The 17,199-nt window shown below is 43.3% G+C and overlaps 1 protein-coding gene across 1 annotated transcript in view; it reads left to right on the top strand.

Annotated features, from left to right (window-relative positions):
* The window catches only part of Utp20 (UTP20 small subunit processome component), a 132,743-nt gene that overhangs the window by 73,912 nt on the left and 41,632 nt on the right, over positions 1 to 17,199 (top strand). The window contains exons 25-32 of the mRNA XM_051172760.1: positions 1,465 to 1,541; positions 3,937 to 4,016; positions 4,223 to 4,466; positions 9,160 to 9,345; positions 11,658 to 11,748; positions 12,576 to 12,661; positions 13,151 to 13,276; positions 15,901 to 16,067. Coding sequence (XP_051028717.1) covers positions 1,465 to 1,541; positions 3,937 to 4,016; positions 4,223 to 4,466; positions 9,160 to 9,345; positions 11,658 to 11,748; positions 12,576 to 12,661; positions 13,151 to 13,276; positions 15,901 to 16,067 — 1,057 coding nt within the window. The remainder of the gene's footprint in view (positions 1 to 1,464; positions 1,542 to 3,936; positions 4,017 to 4,222; positions 4,467 to 9,159; positions 9,346 to 11,657; positions 11,749 to 12,575; positions 12,662 to 13,150; positions 13,277 to 15,900; positions 16,068 to 17,199) is intronic.

The following is a 17,199-nucleotide window of genomic DNA, read 5'->3' as shown; positions in this document are numbered from 1 at the left end:
ATATGTTATACAACATGACTGAAAACAAGAAAGTTTTTTGGTTTGATTTGATTTGGTTTTTATTCTCAGCATCCTTTTTAAAAGACAAATACCCATTAAACCTATTGAAAGTAGACTAAGAAAACGTGGTCCTTCCATATCAAGATAATTTCATGTTACAATGGTCTCTGGGGCTACTGCCTTTCCAAAATAGGTGGTACTTAGGCTTAGGATTTGGAGAATGGCCACTAGACGAGTAACTGTCCAACAACCACACTGCCTGTAAAATACACAAAGAAAACTGTAAGAATAAAATAATTACCAATGTTTATCCTATTTCTATCCTTGCCATTTCAAGAAAGAACAATTTGTCTGTGCTTTCTGGAAGTCTCTTTGAGAAAGAACACTGTAAAAGCGAAGCATGGTTTCCCACTGGGTTCAGGCATGCGCAGAAACATAGGGAATGGTAGGCAGAGTTCGATGCTTCACAGGGAAGAAAGCTGAGACCCAGTCAGCTTCGGGCTTGCTCAAGATCATGTAGCGCCTAGCTGGAGGAACTGGGATTCAGCCAAGGTGTTCTGGGTCACAGTTCGTGCTTTCCGCTGCTGTGCGCCACTGCCTCAATGACAGTTCAAGCAGTTCCATTCAGAAAGATGAAAGTAAGCTCACGTTAATTAAAAGTATACGTACAAAACCAAATCAGCCTAGAAAAGGATGGCTTTTGTACTTCGTAATTCACAACCTTTCCATTCATAATCATTCCCGTCGTAATCTCATTCTATTCTCACAGCAAAGTGGGCAGTGTTAGTCCCTTCTTACAAGTGAGAGCAGACTCATCGGCTCCTCCTGAAGGAGGACACCACGTCAGGGTTAAAGCCGGTATTCATGGCTGTAGGCTGCTAGTTTTGACTTTGGAAAATCCATCATGCACTCGTTAGGCTCAAGGCTGGAGAAGGCATTCCTCTTTCAAGAAGTCAGACATCTGGCCTTTAATCTCAGCACTTGAGAGGCAGAGGCACGTGGATCTGAGTTCAAGGCCAACCTGGTCTCCAGGACAGCCAGGGATATAAAAAGACAAACAAACAAACTCAGACATCCACAGATGCAGGAGGCTTCAGCCACTGTACTGCCGTTTGGGGTTTAGGTTTGGCTTGGTTGTTTTGTTATTTCGTTCTTCAGTGGCTAGCCTTTACTAATGCTCCCTGCCTCGGGTCACGGCAGTGCTTGTTAGGAAGGACTTGGACTTGGCGCGTGAACATCTGGGATGAGCTTGATGCTGTGCTCCAATGAAGATGAGTAAGATTTAGGAGCTGGAGAAAAATTGTTACACACTGAGTTCTGCGTTAATCCCAAAGAGCTTTGCTTCTAAGTGCAAGCTTCCCAACCTCAGTTTGAGCAAGGATGTGTATGTGCACCGAGTGCCTCTCTTGTGCCCTCTCCTGCAGCCTGCCACATGCTTCCTAAAGCAGTCTCTTGCACTTGCAGGTGCCACTCCGTTATCTGCTGGGCATGCTGTACGTCAACTTCAGTGCCCTCTGGGACCCTGTTATTGAGCTCATAAGGTGAGCGTGGGCTAAATGGGTGGAGCCAGTCACTTAACTGAGGCAAAATGATGAGGCCAGGGCCAGGGCTGTGTTCCACGTAGGTGTGATTTAAGAGCATGGCCATCTGAGTCCTTTGTGACATAGCACAAAGAAGAAAAATAGACATTCTGGTGTCTCTTTTTCAGTCATCTGGGTGCACAAATACTTCTATGCATTTAAATGACCGGAGGGTTTTCTTTTCACTCTGTGATACTATTTGTATAATGAAAAGATATGATAATTACCTACTTTTATTTTTACATATTAAATCAGTGAAACATACTTTAAAAATACTTTAAGAATCCTAGCTGTCTAGCATGCACACAATGCACACATGCACACACAAATCCCTTTAACTCTAACAAATTAATAGTCACAGAAAATAGCATATGCTGTTTCTGAGATGTAGACATCTGTCCTTTTTTTAGATGTTTGTCCTTGACACTTTACTCTGGCTCTTGTCAGACTGGAAATATGTCATGTATCATGCCTTTCCCCATCTTATTAGTTGGGGACTTGACAGAAGCAGAATAAACAAATCCCTTTCCAATTTTGAGCCAGTTTGCCTGCTTTTACTTTCTTTCAGAGCCATCAAGCATATAGAGTGAAATTAAATGGCTTTTGAATCTGTGTGTGCACACGCCACTTTCAAAAGCTAGGAAGTGACATGGGTAGTCAATGGTCCAATATCACTATTGTTGGCTCCTAACCTTCCGAATGTTTTTAAAGTCTCTCCATAGTGGCTAGGCTATTCCTGTTGGGGATGGACTCTTTACCGCGTGTGATGGATACAGCATGTGTAGTTGTCATATCTACTGTAACATTTATGTCTGTTAGAAGGTTAGGGGAAGCCAGGTGTGATGATGCACAGTTGTAATCCCAGGACTGAGGAGATGAAGGCAGGAGGACGACAGACCTGAAGCCAGCCTGACCTGTATAGCTACATGTTTCATGGAAGAGGAAGACAAAGGAGAAGGCACTGAGGAAGATGGAAAGGAAAGGAAATTAATGATTAATAGTAGAGGAAAACTTGTGAATATTACTGTAGAGGCTTCAAACTGTAGAAACAAAACAAAAACAAAAATAACCTTACATGATTTATTTCATGTCTCATCATTAAGTTCTGAAAAGCCTTTTGAGACAAATTCTAAATATGTTCTTCTGGCTAGCCTGGAACTAGCCAGGCTGGCCTCAAACTAACAGAAATCCTCCTGCCTCTACATCCCAAGTGATGGGTTAAAGGCCTGTGCCACCACATCCAGCTGAAAAATATATTTTGAATACCTAGTGAATGTTTATTTGAATTAGGTGCAGGGAAATAGATATGTTTAACTGACTCTAAATGTAGTGGTTGTTTTCTCTCCAGCCACTTAGGCCCTCCCTCACATCTATCCTACTTAGCTTTGTCAGCTTGACATAGCCCTGAATCACATGACAAGAGTCGCTGAGTGATCTTCTTTATCGGGTTTGTCTGAGGATTTGTCTTGAGTGATGTTAATGAGGGAGGGCTCAGCCCACTGAAGGAAGCACAGTCCCTAGGTGGATTTCAGCTGGCTCAGAAAGCTAGCTGGATTTAAGTCAGGGCTGAGGCAGCCAGCAGTGTTCCTCCATGGCTCCCGCCTCTAGGTCCCTACTTTGAGTTCCTGCCCTGACTTCCATCAATGACCTGTGACCTGGAAGTATAAGTCAAATCAATATTTTCCTCCCCAAGCTGCTTCTGGCTGTGGTGATTATCACAGCAACAGAGAGGAAAGAGTAGAGGCTATATCACGCTCAGTTTTCATTAGTGTGTCTTTAGCATGAGTGCACCTAACTGGACCTGGTAGTTCATGCCTGTTTCCCAGCACTTGGTGGAGACAGCACATTGTGAGCTGGGAGCGTCTTCGTGGGTTCCAGGCCAGCTTGGACTGCACAGAAAGGCTGCCTCAAAGCACCATCGACACAAAGCTAAACAGTCTTGCATGTGTCTACTTACGTTTTTACAATTCTGTAGTCTTTTATGACTATAAAGATCATTTCTGTGGGTTAGCAGGTGGTTCAGCAGGTCAAAGTTCTTGCTACCCAAGCTCAATGACCTGAGTCCAATCCTTGGATCCCATAGGAGAAGGAGAGAATCCAATTCGCCAAATAACCTGACTCCTCTAGCCTCTGCGCACTGGTGCATGTATGCCGCCATACACACAGTTGTATAACGATAAAATAAAATGGTTTGTGCAATGCAGGCAGTGTGAAAACAAAAAACTGAAATTTGTTTTAACCTCATGTTGAAGGCTAATCGAATTAACACTTAGTTAATTCTTAGACATTTTTCTAGTGGGCTATCTCACACTAAGGACAATGCTGTATCATGTATTTTCTGATCATTTTCTCTTAGTTCTCATGCCTATGGAATGGAAAACAAGCAATTCTGGAATGTCTGCTATGAACATCTAGAAAAAGCAGCTGCACGTGCTGGTATGAGCAGGAGTCTGGGGCTGGGACACCAGTGTTTATTTAATTGTTTAATTTCTACTGTGTTTATACATGACACTGGGATTCTGATGAAGTTCTGAGATGGGTTACTGTTTTCTTTGTGTTACTAGAAAACCAATGTTCCACCTTAAGGATAAGTAATACAGGTATTACTACAGACATTAGGATGACATGTTCTTTTTCTGCAGAGAAAGAACTGCAGAAAGACTTGAGAGACGAGGAGCAGTCCACTGGAGAGGAAAGTTGGGAGCAGACCCAGGAAGGAGATGTTGCTGCTCTTTACCAGCAGGAGCTGGCATTGAAAACCAGCTGTCGGGAGCGACTGGACCATACCAACTTCCGATTCTTGCTTTGGCGAGCTTTGGCCAAGTTTCCAGAGAGGATAGAGCCAAGGTCCAGGGAGCTCTCCCCACTCTTCTTGAGGTTTATCAAGTAAGTACCTAGGACTGTGCCCCTGGCACAGGTAAGAGTTGGGGTATCCGCCTCCCCTAGTGGCTGAGGACGTGACATTTCTGTCATGTTTCAAATCATTGTCTACAAAGCACTTCCTCCCTCAGGGAGACAATAAACTAGTTTTGTTCACCAGTTAGTTTTATATGAATCAACATTCAAATGGTGCTAATAAAAATAGGCCAGGTTACCACAGAAGAAGGGCCGTGTTGAGGTTGGTCAGTATACAGAGGCCTTATGTCTCTCGCCCTGTTCATTGTTTTAATGCTTGCCTGGGAGTGGATATTTTCCAGTGATACAACCATGTCTACTGTTTAGAGTCTCTTGATGCTGAGGAACACACTCTTACAGAATACTAAGAGCTTTCTGGGGCCTTGTTTTGCTTTGAGTGTGTGAGTACTAGAGTCTTGATGTCTGAAATTGAAACAAGGGTGTGTTGTACAGAATAGAACTAAACAGTAAGTGTATGTTCCAGTGTGCTTCCTTACATGGGAAGAAGGTATGGGGTTAGACTGAGCAGGGCGTAAGTCACAGTAGGTCAAGCTTGTTCAAGGAACAGCAAGGAGGTTTGGCTGACCACCGTGGCCTCGTGGTAGTGAGGAGCTTGCCTTCTTTGTCAGAGGAGTGGGATATGTAAGCAGAAGCAGATGCTGTTTTGAGACTAGATTGCAGAACGGCAGTGGTGAGGGAGAGAGAGCAGTCAGATGGCAGATTAGCTGGTTGCATGACCAAGGTTGTGGGTATTCATGGTGGATCTTTAAAAAGAATTCCAGTCTGGGAGGGGGGAAAAAACTGTTAACGATTCTAACCGGATCAGCTTGTCTGATTTGGAGGAGGTGTTGGTTGTAGGGAACAGAAAGGAGTGGGGGAAGCTAATCTCTCAAGGTTTTAGCCTGAGCATCTGGGAAAGGCAGGTCGTTGCCGGCTGTGGTGAAGGAATGCGGAAGCCGCCGACGTGTTGTTCGTTTGAATGTGTGTTAGGTCAGATGCCCAAGAAGAATGACAAGTAGCCAGTAGACAAATGGCATTGAAACCGTCTGGCAGAGAATGGAGTCTAGAGTAAGAGATGAGAAAGGGAAGACTTTCAAGGGCCGACACTAAGCAGTGTTTAGAGAGGAGATGAGGGAGCAGGAGAGAGTAATAGGAAAAGAAACAAGCCATGGATATGAGCCTCCTAGCCTGTTAAGTTTCTATCAATAAATAACATCACATTGTAGTTCAAAGATAAATGTTTCCAGGATGGGGGATAGTCAAGTTGGATTGAAAAATTAGGATTTCTGAGCAGTCATTCATAAGTGGAAGAACTGACCTTTGGCCTCAGAGGAGACCATACTCAGAATGATACATAGACCTTAGTGAGTTTCTTTGCTTACTCTGGAAGGAAGTCTGGTCAGGTGGGCTCTAGAGAAAGTGCAGAAGAAAAGTGGAACCTGTGAGTTTCTGTAGTAACATGGAGACTGGGGACTGAGGGGTGTTGTGGGTCCAGGGAGGGCACTTCTCTTGACAGTTTGGTTATTCAGAATTAAAATAGCATATGCACAAATACTGTTGTTAGAAAAGACTAAGAAGGGCAGAGAAGCTAGGTGTCTTGGTGCACGTCTTTAATCACAGCACTGGGAGGCAGAAGCAAGTGGGTTTCTGTGGGTTGGAGCCCAGCCTGGTGTATGTAGCGGATTCCAGGTCAGGCATGGTTGAACAATGAGCAGACAAGACAAGGGGAAGAAATAGGAGCTAGGAAAGGTTAAAGCAGACAAGACAGACACAGACTAGTGCTGGAAAATAAGGTCTGTCTTAGCTAGGGTTTCTGTTGCTGCAACAAAACACAAAGTTGGGGAGAAAGGAGTGTATTTTCTTATACGTCCATATTGCTGTTCGTTATTATAGGAAGTCAGGACAGGAATTGAAACAGGGCGGGATCCTGGAGGCAGGAGCTGATGCAGAACCCTGAAGGAGTGCTGCTTACAGCTGTAGGCTACAGTAAAATAAAAAATAACCCCAATACTTTATTACTTAAAGGGGGAAGATCAAGACACAGTCACAATCGAATCAAAGCAAAATCAAATTCCAGCCATCCAATGTTTGGGATCCACTCAGGATCTTCTGTTGTTATAAAGTCCCAATTGTTTAATTTTACCAATAAAGACCAAGGAGCCAGATATTGGGGTGAAAACCTACTAGCTCAGAGAGGCAGAGAAAGCACCCAGCTGACCTTCCTACTCAGCTCACATCCCAAAAGGGTGTGAAGGAAAAAAGGAAAAAGCCAAAAGCCCTTCCTCTTCCTCCTCCTCCACCTCTACCTCCTCGTCATCCTCCTCCTCACACTGTCTTAAATACTCTTCAACTCATTGTCTCTCCTTTCTGTTTACCCCTGTCAGCTGGTTTCTTGCTCTGCCTCTTGACCTATGATTATCTTTATTTAATCCTATGTACAGAAAAATGTTAGATTAAAGGTGTGTGCTCAGGCTAAGCCACACCAAAACAAGAAACAGATTTTTACACTTCACAATCTCAGGGTTCACACTGGGATTAAGTATCCTGCAATAGTCTATATAGCACTCAGGGCTTGTCTTCTAGGCTTCCTCCTGGCTCCACTCTACAGCTGCTGCTGTCCTTGGTGGTCATCCCATGGTCCTGGCATCTCCAAAATGCTGGAGTTTTCTTCTGCAACTAGGCTGTACTTTCATCTATGGCCTCTCTTCATGGCACCAAGCCTCAACTTCTTTGTGTGACCCCTGTGCCGTCCGGGGCTTTCACTGAGGGGCACCTTCACCAGTGGTCTCTCACAGTGCCAAGCCTCAGCTGCTCTTCATGACTCCTTCATGCATTCAAAGCCAGCACCACCTGGATGACTCTTACACATTAGCAAGTCTGACTGCCAGCATGAGGTCCAGCCTTGGCCACCTCTGGAACACAGCTTCTCTGTGCTCTCAGGAGACACTTCCCAGAAGATTTCACCTCAGTGATGCTGGTCTCTTCTTAATCCCAGCTACCTTCTTAGCTTCAGTTGACCAGCATCAGTTATCCCAGTAACATAAAGGTTTCGTTTCAGAACCATAGAGTCTCAGCTCAAAATAACAAATGGCCCTGATAGTCTTGAACTTCCCTCTGAAACTTGACAAGGCAGGCCTCCATCCTCTGCACTGCTCTCAACATTCTTATCTTTCAAGCTCCTCAAGAACTTTCCACTGAGCTCTCAACACTCAGTGGCTGTTCTAGCCCAGAATTCCAACATCCTTCCATAATCCTCCCCAAAACATGGTCAGGTCTGTCCTAGCAGTACCCAAGAAATACCACACACCCAATACCGGCTTCTGTTTTGTTGTCATAAAACCACACCCATAATTCCTTGTGGGAGGTCGTTTATAGAATGAGAAAAGAGGTATCTGGCTTTTCTCTTGTGCCATGTTGGAGGTCTTAAAGGATGTGTCAGCTGTTTTTGCAAGGTAACTAGGGCTGTGCCCAGGAAAGTCGATTTGGTGCTAGTAGACTAAATATCCCACTATATTAACTTTCAACAAATAATATATAATATGAACCTTTCATTTAAGGATAAAGATCTTTCTGTAAAGATACTGTAGCGTGTAGGAGCAGAGACAGAAGCATGTAGAAGTGGGCCAGCCACATTAGAGAAAGGCTTATGGCTATGATAGGACTTACAGCGCTAATGTTTAAGAATAGCTGCCACTTTTTGTTTTATGTGCTTTTGGGTACTTGCCATTAACAAGTCTTTCCCATTTGACTACGGTGAAGCACTTCCTTTCTCTCTCTTTTCCCTAGTAGTTTTGTAGTTTTAGGCCTCTCATTTTTAATCCACTTTTCTGTTGAGTCCTACAAGCGACAAGAGACAGACGGTCTAGTTGCCTTCCTTTGCACATGGCTGTCCATTTGCCCCTGTACAGCTTACCGAAAGATTACCTTGTCTCCCGAGTTCTCGGTGTGTTAGTTATTGAAAGGCCAACAGTGGCCCTGGGTCTATTTTTATGCTAAGGCAGCAGTGCTGTTTTGATGAGCAGCTTTGTAGTTTGTTGGGAAATCAGGTAATGTCTCTGACTTTGTTACTTTTTGCTTGCTGTTGTGTTGACTATTTAAAATAGTAACACTAAGTTTTTGAAAGTACGCAAAGTAGGAAAGAAACATGGTCCTGGTAGTTTACATTATTTCTTTACTATAGCCCATTTTGTGCTCCAGAGACAAGGAGACCGAGCTCACTTCAGTCCAGAGTGGACATTTCAAATCTTTTCAACAATGTAGTGATGGATCAGACTGTCTTCCACAGTTAGTGGTTGACGTCTCAGTGAGAGAGACTAAAGGAAGAACAGTACTGGTGTAGGGGCTAGCGGGGTGGCTCAGTGGTTAAGAGTCCCGGCTGCTCTTCCAAAGGGCCAGGGTTCAATTCCCAGCACCCATGTGGTGGTTCACAACCATCTATAGCTTTGGTCGAGGAGATCCAACACCCTCTTCTGACCTTTGCTCATATCTGGTGCACAAACATGCAGGCAAAGCGCCCATCGTGTAGAATAAAATAATTTAAGAATACTAGTACAGGAAGAAGCAGCTTGGCTATGGAGCTGTGTGTATGTGCATAGGCGCCTGTGCGTCTTCCCATGTACCGTGGGTGCCTTTCTGGGGAAGCGCACGTCTCACTTGTGTTGTTACTGCATGCTTCCTCTTACAGCAATGAGTACTACCCGGCAGATCTGCAAGTTGCTCCTACCCAGGATCTGCGCAGAAAAGGCCATGGAACAGTGGCTGAGGAAGGGGAAGAGGAGGCTGCTGCTGGAGAAGATGAAGAATTAGAGGAAGAGGTCGTGCCCACAGATGAAGCACCCCAAAAGAAAAAGACAAGAAGGGCTGCCGCAAAGTGAGTTCCCCATCACGGGGTGATGATGGAGCTGCGCTTATAGGGGGGCAGTGCAGTCACTTCTTGTCTACATGGGAAATCCCTTTATGAAAGGTAGGCTTCTCGGATAATTACTGACACACGGTGGGACATCTTCCTGAGACTCTCCTGACGGTTACATTAGTCTTTGGAGATTCTCACTCTGAAACACTCCCGTGCCAGGTATTGAGAACTCGCTGTAGTGCTCTGTGACACCAAAGATAAAGGCAGACAGGCCCAGTGACACAAGTGACATTTATTGAGCATTTACCGGCATTGGTGCTGCCCGGGACCACACTTCAGTCAGTATGTCCTAGTAAATAGCATACTGCACTCCTGGCTTTCTCTGCCTCTTTCTTTAGTCCCCTGGGCACCGTGAGGACTTCTGGTTTATTTCAGAACAATCACTGACTAGTTTTTCTTGTTTCACCACAGACTCTTAGGGCTGGAGGGACTTTTGGTGGGGCTTCTTTTTGTCATGGTTTCTTTTGAAGATGAGAGAGAGTATTCCAGGCTAGAGTGCTGAGGTACCCGAAGGCGCTGTGTTTGGGTGCCAGGATAGCAGGCCTCAGAGTCTCTTGTCAGCTCTTCCCTTTGCCTTTGACTCAGCCCCTGCCGGTTACTATTTTCTTGTGCTACAGTATCTTCCAGTTCCCCTGGTTATTCATTTACCTAAATTGTTCCAAATTGTAAGAAAGAAAAAGAAAGAAAGAAAGAAAGAAAGAAAGGAAGAAAGAAAACAGGGTGGGGGCAGGAGCTGCTTTCAGGGGCCCTTTGAGCTAAGCTGAAGATTCTTTGCATTGAGTGTCTGATCCCCCAGGCTGGTGCTACTCTTAAACTTTTCAATCTTACTTGTGTGTTTCAGCAGTAGCCATGTATAAAATGTATCTATTTGGTAACTAGCCAAATGTCCTTAGCTAAGTGCAGGGCTGCAAAGATGAATTGCAAACATCTGCAGCGTAAGAGTGTGTCCAATGGCCGGTTAAATATTTTATAGGGTTTATGGGAGCACTCTAAAGAGTTGTTTCCTCCTACCACAAAGACTAAGGCAGTGATTCAGAGAAAACCTTCTGCAGAGGAGAGGACACCTCTGCTGCTGAGAGATGAAGCTCACCAGCCTTGGAGAGGGAAGGGCCTAGCAACCATTGGAGAGAGTGTATAAAGCCCAGGAAAGGGTCCTGACCAAGCTGCATGTGACTGCAGTTCCTTGTTCGCACCTCTGTTTCCATTAGCATAATCCCTAGCAAAAGACTAGTTATAGTGTGTGTGTGCCGAATAAATGAATAAGCCATTTATCCAGTTACACCTTGGCCTTTCTCACCCCTGGACCTGCACACATGCCCGTGCCTGGCCTCATTTCCACCCACGGCGAGAATCCTGCCGTACTTCAAGGCGTACTCCTAGTTCGTCAGTGTCATTTCTCTCTTATCCTAGGTGATTTCAGAGTCTCAAAAGCAATCATAACTGCATCATGGAATCCCTGCTTGCTTTGGATTTTAGCTCTTTACAGCTCTTATGAAAATCGTTAAGGGACTTTTATAGTCCCTAGGTACAATGGTATTCCTCTCTGTCCTTTGAAGTGTTCTAAAGAAACAGTACAAATGGAGAGGTGCTGGGCTGCAGCTCAGTTGGCAGAGCGCTTGCCTAGCATGCACGGGGCCCTGGGCTCAGGCAGCGCTTCCTGAGCCAGGCATGCTCTGGCACACACATATAATCTCAGCGTGGGAGGTGGATGTAAGAGGGCCAGAAGATGAATGTTACCCTCATCTGTCGACACAGTTAAAGGGCAGTCCTTCATGAATTAATAAAAAAGGAGAAAAAGAGACTCCTCTTAACTCCCAGTGACAGAGCTTTGCTGTTTGTTCTGTCAGTTGTGTAAGCAAGAGCCATTGTCACCTAAACTCGCCTGCATGCCATCAGTGTTTATGCTGTATGAGAGAGAAGAATGAAGGGTGGATCCTGCCACCTCCTTGCACAGAACTAAGTCCCTGAGTCACCTGTGCTCACCTTCTGAGAACACCCTGGCCCAACCACTTTCTTCTTGGTTGGGTTGAATTGAAGCCTTTCTACATAACATTGTGAAGGCTTTCGAGGGTGCAGAGCCTGGACTGTGGGGAGAGGCCTGCCTAAGATTTGAAGGTTCCAGAAAATACTCTCCTAGTCATTAAAATGTGCTTGGGTAACCAACTCATGGGTGGGGTGTTGGGAATACTTGTCAGAGAATAAGACTGTGGGCAGAGTTATTTGAAGATGACCTCTGCTTTACTACTACCAGAACCTTTTGTTTTGTTTAGGCAGCTAATTGCTCATTTGCAAGTCTTCTCGAAGTTTTCAAACCCACGGGCCTTATATCTAGAATCCAAACTGTACGAGTTATATCTTCAGGTAAGCCAAATGAATTCTGAGTGCTTTAGTCCTTGCAAACCTTTCTTGCTTTTTCTTTACCAGAGCAACTTAACTTGGGTTTTCGGCAGTCGTGGATAGGCCCATGCCTATATTTTAAGTACGATTTTTGTTAATGGGCACACACTTAAGAAAAATCATCTTGCTGTACATTTTAGCTTGCACTAATTTAGTTGACTTTGAGGTCAACTTCAGTATGGAATGACTAATGATGAACAGCTGTCGTAGGAGTAAGGCCACTAACGTAATGAGCTGGGTCCCAGGAAAGGGTTCCTGGCTTCCTTTCCTTCCTGTCAAGTCAGCCGTAGTGGGGAATGAAAAGTGCAGTGCTAGACAGAGAGCCAGGACGGGGTTGTCATTCTAAGCCCACTGGGGAAATGAGCTTTTCTCATATGTGGATGGTGTTTTGGAGGGACTTAATCTGCTCAGCAGTCTTTGTCCATGCTCTGCACGTGACAGAAAGCCTGAGCGTAGAAGTCTCTGGCCACAGGAACAGCATTTCACACTTAACTAACCAGAGGGACCACAGCCCAGTCCTCTCCTGACATTGCTGACTATCAGCTTTATAGTATAGGGGTCCTTGTCAGAGGACCAGACCAGTTGGCTAAAATCCAGAGAAAATCACACAGAAGGTACAGGTTGGAGTTTCATTTCTCTCTTTCTTCCCTCCCTTCCTTGTTTTTTTTTTTTTTTTTTTTTTTTTTTTTTTTTTTTTTGGTAGAGCCTTGTTATTTGGTTAAACAAATTTCTATCTCATGGTTTGTATATATATTACTTCATTAATTTATTCTGTAAAATGTTATTTCTAGTTATTGCTACACCAAGATCAAACCGTGCAAAAAATAACATTGGACTGCATAATGACCTACAGACATCCTCATGTCCTCCCTTACAGGTGAGCTATGTAAGCTATAGAAACGTTGCTTCCTTTGCCTGGAACCTCTTCTGAAATAATGTCTTAAAAGCCCAAGAAGTTCACCTCTTCCACAGTAATCATGAAATGAAAGCCAGACATGTATTTTTGCATTATTCTTTGTAGGTAACAAAGTAGAAACGAGATTATTGGTAGAAAGATATGTCTTGCAAAGGGGTATCATTTCTCTGTCCTTGTTAGCATAAATCCATAAAGCCTTCGTGATTACCTAGCGAATGGAACCGCCTAAGATGCTCCTAAGCATCGCAGCTACGGATCAACTCTAGCCCCTCCTAACCCATTTACCTCTTGAAATTTGAAGACATTTTTGTGAGGATTGTCCTTCCGGATGTGAGCCTCACTATGAACTGCTTAACAAATCATTTTAGTTGTGCTTGCAAATGCTGCTCTTTCCTTTTTTTTGGGAAGTGCCCTGGACTGGGTGACGAATTGTGCTGTGTCTATTTTAAGGGAAAACTTACAGAGGCTGCTTGATGACAGAAGCTTTAAGGAAGAGATCGTGCACTTCAACATTTCAGAGGATAACACTGTCGTGAAAGCAGCCCACCGGGCAGATCTGTTTCCAATTCTGATGAGGTATTTACAACTCTTTAAAAATGTGAATAAATCACAGTTCTACTCACACTCGTGTGATTCTCTTCAGCAGTTGTAATGGGACTAGTTCGTTGTTTTTTCTTTAAATTGGGTTTCCTGTAGCTCAGGCTGACCTCAAACTCTCTGTGTAGCTGAACTTTGAACTTTGAACTTTGAACTGGTAGTTGGGATTTTAGAAAATTTCTCCCTGTTCCTGTGAACTTACAGCTTCCCAGTAACATTTCTTCATCACTTGTTCAGCCACTCTTTTCCAAGTAACTGATGTGTGCTACAGAATCAGTGTGGGCAAAGTTCAAGGGGAATAGATTTTAGTGGAACAGTTGATAGAGTTTGTTGATAGAGTTTCATATTCCATGTTGCAGCCAATTACCATTTGTTGAGATCTTGTACAGCATTGAAATGGAATAGAATAGCCACAACTATTTTCAGGTTTCTTTCTCTCCATGGGCTGGGTACAGAAGCATTGTGAGCATCTGAGGCCAGTCAGAAAATAAAGCAGCACCTCCAGTTTGCTTTGATGAATTCATAAAATAGTATTTTTTAAATTGTTCAGTTTTAATTTCTAAGAATAGTAACTACCATAGGTAAACTCACACAAAAGTTCTGTAGGCCCCTAATAATTTAAAGGTATCTTAATGTTAATTTTTTAACCGTATTTTCAAGTTTTGAGTGTTGCCAGGAAATCTTCTTATACTAAAATGTAGCTGTTGGCTGGCTTGCATTCCTTTTATCCCAGTTCCCAGAAAAGCAGAGGCAAGCTGATGTCTGAGTTCAAAGTCAGCCAGACAGAGCTGCACAGTGAGACCCTATCTCAAACAAAGTAGCTTTCAATTAAATATCTAAAGGATTATGAAAAGTGGAGGTTAAATACTGTTATTAAGCATGTGTTAAAATGGCCACATTAACTTTTCTACCATGAACCTTTCATCTGTTTTATTCCTATGGACATTCTGATCGCTCTGTGTTGCATTCCTGGGATAATGCTTACTAGACTTGAAAGCATCAGTAGATACTATGCTTAGAAATGTGATTTGAAAGCTTAGAAATGGCTCAGTGGGTAAGAGCACTTGGTGTTCTTGCAGAGAACCCTGTTCAATTACCAGCTCTTCTCAACTGTTAAATGGTCATAACTGTCTGTAACTTTTGACCTCTGGCCACCAGGCACACACATACATGCAAACAAAACACCCACATAAAATAAATAATGTTTTTCGTTGTTTGGTTTGGTTTAGGTTTGGGTTTTGTTTTTGTTTTTGTTTTTGTTTTGTTAGTTTGTTTGTTTTGTTTTGTTTGAGACAGGGTTTCTCTGTGTAGCCCTGGCTGTCCTGGACTCACTTTGTAGACCAGGCTGGCTTCGAACTCACAGTGATCTGCCTGTCTGCCTTCAGAGTGCTGGGATTATAGGCATGTCCCAATGCGTCCGCAAATTATTTTTAGGTTTTTTTTGTTGGTGGTGGTGGTGGTGGTGATTTTGGTTTGGTTTTTTTCTTCTTTGTTTTTGAAATAAAAGAGAAATATACTCTGAGCCTAGTGTGGTACTGCACGCATGTAATCCTAGGAGGCAGGTTCAAGGCCAGTGTAGGTAGTACAGGAAGGAGGAAATGCTATGTTTTACATTTATTGGTTAGTCTACTATATGGCTTTATTGAGAGGGAAGGGATTGGGAAATAATGTTTTATGTTTATAAGCAAAATTAATGTTGGATTGTTTTTTGGGGTTTTTTTTCGCTCATTAACTCAGCCATCTATTTCTTTTACTGCCTTTCATAAAGAAAACAAACACCTTTTTCCTTCTCTCCATGTACTATGAAAGTTCTATGTAGCATAAAAGTTATATTTTTTTCCTGAAATGTTTAGATACCGTGTGATTTTGTTATGTGTATTGTTTGATTTTAGACAAAGTCTTATTGTATAGTTCTGGCTAGCTGGGAACTCACTACGTAGACCAGGCTGGCCTTGAACTCACAGAGATCTGACTGGCTATGCCTCTGCCTTGTTTTTGTTTTTGTATTTTTAAATATCTTTGGCTGGTTTAGTTTCTTTTTCCTAGTTTTTTGTTTGTTTGTTTGGTTGGTTTGTTGGATAGTTGATTGATTTGGTTTTAGTTTTTGGTTTTTGGAGACAGGGTTTCTCTGTGTAGCCTTGGCTGTCCTGGACTTGCTCTGTAGACCAGGCTGGCCTCGAACTCGCAGTGATTCACCTGCCTCTGCCTCCCACGTGTTGCATGGGGCATGCACCACTGCACCTGACTTTTCCCCCAGATTTTAACTGAAATCTTTCTAGTTTGCTTTTTTCTTATAGAATTTTTATTTTACTTCCTTTTAATGTCTGTATTATTGTTTTCATTTTTCTTTGATTAAATTTACCCTTGACTTGCCTGTTTTCTTGCTTTTTTCTCTCTCACACAGTGAATTACTGGCTAGCCTTTGTCTGTTTTCTGCTTCCTGCTAACCTTGTTTCATTGTTTTTCTACACATCTGCTTTTCTTTTCTTTTTTTTTTTTTAACTCCATGATATATCCATTTGTGCTCATTACAGCCTTGTAGCAAAGCAAACAGGCTGTGATGCATCTGACAGCATGTGGATAATGCTCTTTTGACTTTTCAGAATTTTGTATGGGCGGATGAAGAACAAGACAGGGAGTAAGACCCAGGGGAAGTCCGCTTCAGGGACCCGCACAGCCATTGTTCTAAGGTTCCTCGCTGGAGCCCAACCTGAAGAGATCCACTTATTCTTAGACCTGCTGTCTGAACCTGTGAAACACTTCAAGAATGGTATCTACCCACTGCCTCCCCCCTGCCCCAAATGCACACCCTCTGTGCTGAGGTGGACTTCTGACATGACTGGACAGAAGCCTCTCTAGTGGGCCTGATTCTTCCCGCCTTGGTGATGTCGTGTTGCTGAAATTCATCTCACTGTGAACCTCTCTGACTGCGTAGCTGACCCCAGGCTTGTCAGTGCCCTTGTGCTAGAGGACTTGGTTAGAAAATGTGTATTTTATCATTGTGCATTTCCACCCACGAAAAATGGCAAATACTTATAAATATATAAACTATGTGCCAGACTAGTCTACATAGTGAGTTCCATGTCAGCCGGGGCTATGTACAAGGCCTTGTTGTAAAGTATACACAAACACATGAGAGAGAGACACAGACAGAGACATAGAGAGAGCCCACCCCTGAGATATTAAGAACAAGTTGCAAAAATTAACTGTAATTCTTCTGCCGTTCATTTAGTTATTTATTTCTTCACAGACACTTCCCTGCTGAGCAGTGCCTTGCCCATATCTCCTGTGCCCCACATGCTCAGCTCAGTTAAAGAGAAGTGGAGAAGTGTGTGTGACAGTACAGGCAAAGCCCTGGTGCCCTCTTCTGCCATCATGATGTGTTGAGCACTTGCTTTACACATAACGTTATCAAAAGCCCTTTGCAAACACCAGTTGATGTTTAAAGCAAACACAGGAGCTCTCATTGTGTAATTGTTCTCATTTTACAGATGAGGAAGCTGATAGAGATAGGATTTGAACTCAGACCCTTCTGACTATAAAATGCTTTTCTCCAGTTCCAGGTTGATTGGCTTTAGCCCAACATAAGTATTTATTTGGTAGTAGAATTTGTTTTAGTTTACATATTTCCATTCAGTATAATCTCACCCTGTATTGGAGAATGATTCTAAGAGTACAGAGATTTTTGGGGGGGTGGCCCCCCAGTATAGGAGGGTGGTTACAAATGGTACATTGTAGGTAGTCTGGTTAAGTGCGTGCATAAGTCAGTCCATCGTCTTTCTCAGACGGTAATGCAAAGCTTAAGCAATATCAATTCAGACCATTTTAGCAAATTCTAATCAGTATTGTAGCACTTATTTACAAAGTACTATTGTTCTTGTTTATTAACATGGAATTATATG

This window comes from Acomys russatus, chromosome 31 (genome assembly GCF_903995435.1).
Source record: "Acomys russatus chromosome 31, mAcoRus1.1, whole genome shotgun sequence".
In the NCBI taxonomy this organism is placed as follows: domain Eukaryota; kingdom Metazoa; phylum Chordata; class Mammalia; order Rodentia; family Muridae; genus Acomys; species Acomys russatus.
The sequence above is the reverse complement of the archived record's forward strand: the minus strand, read 5'-3'. Positions and strand labels throughout refer to the sequence as shown.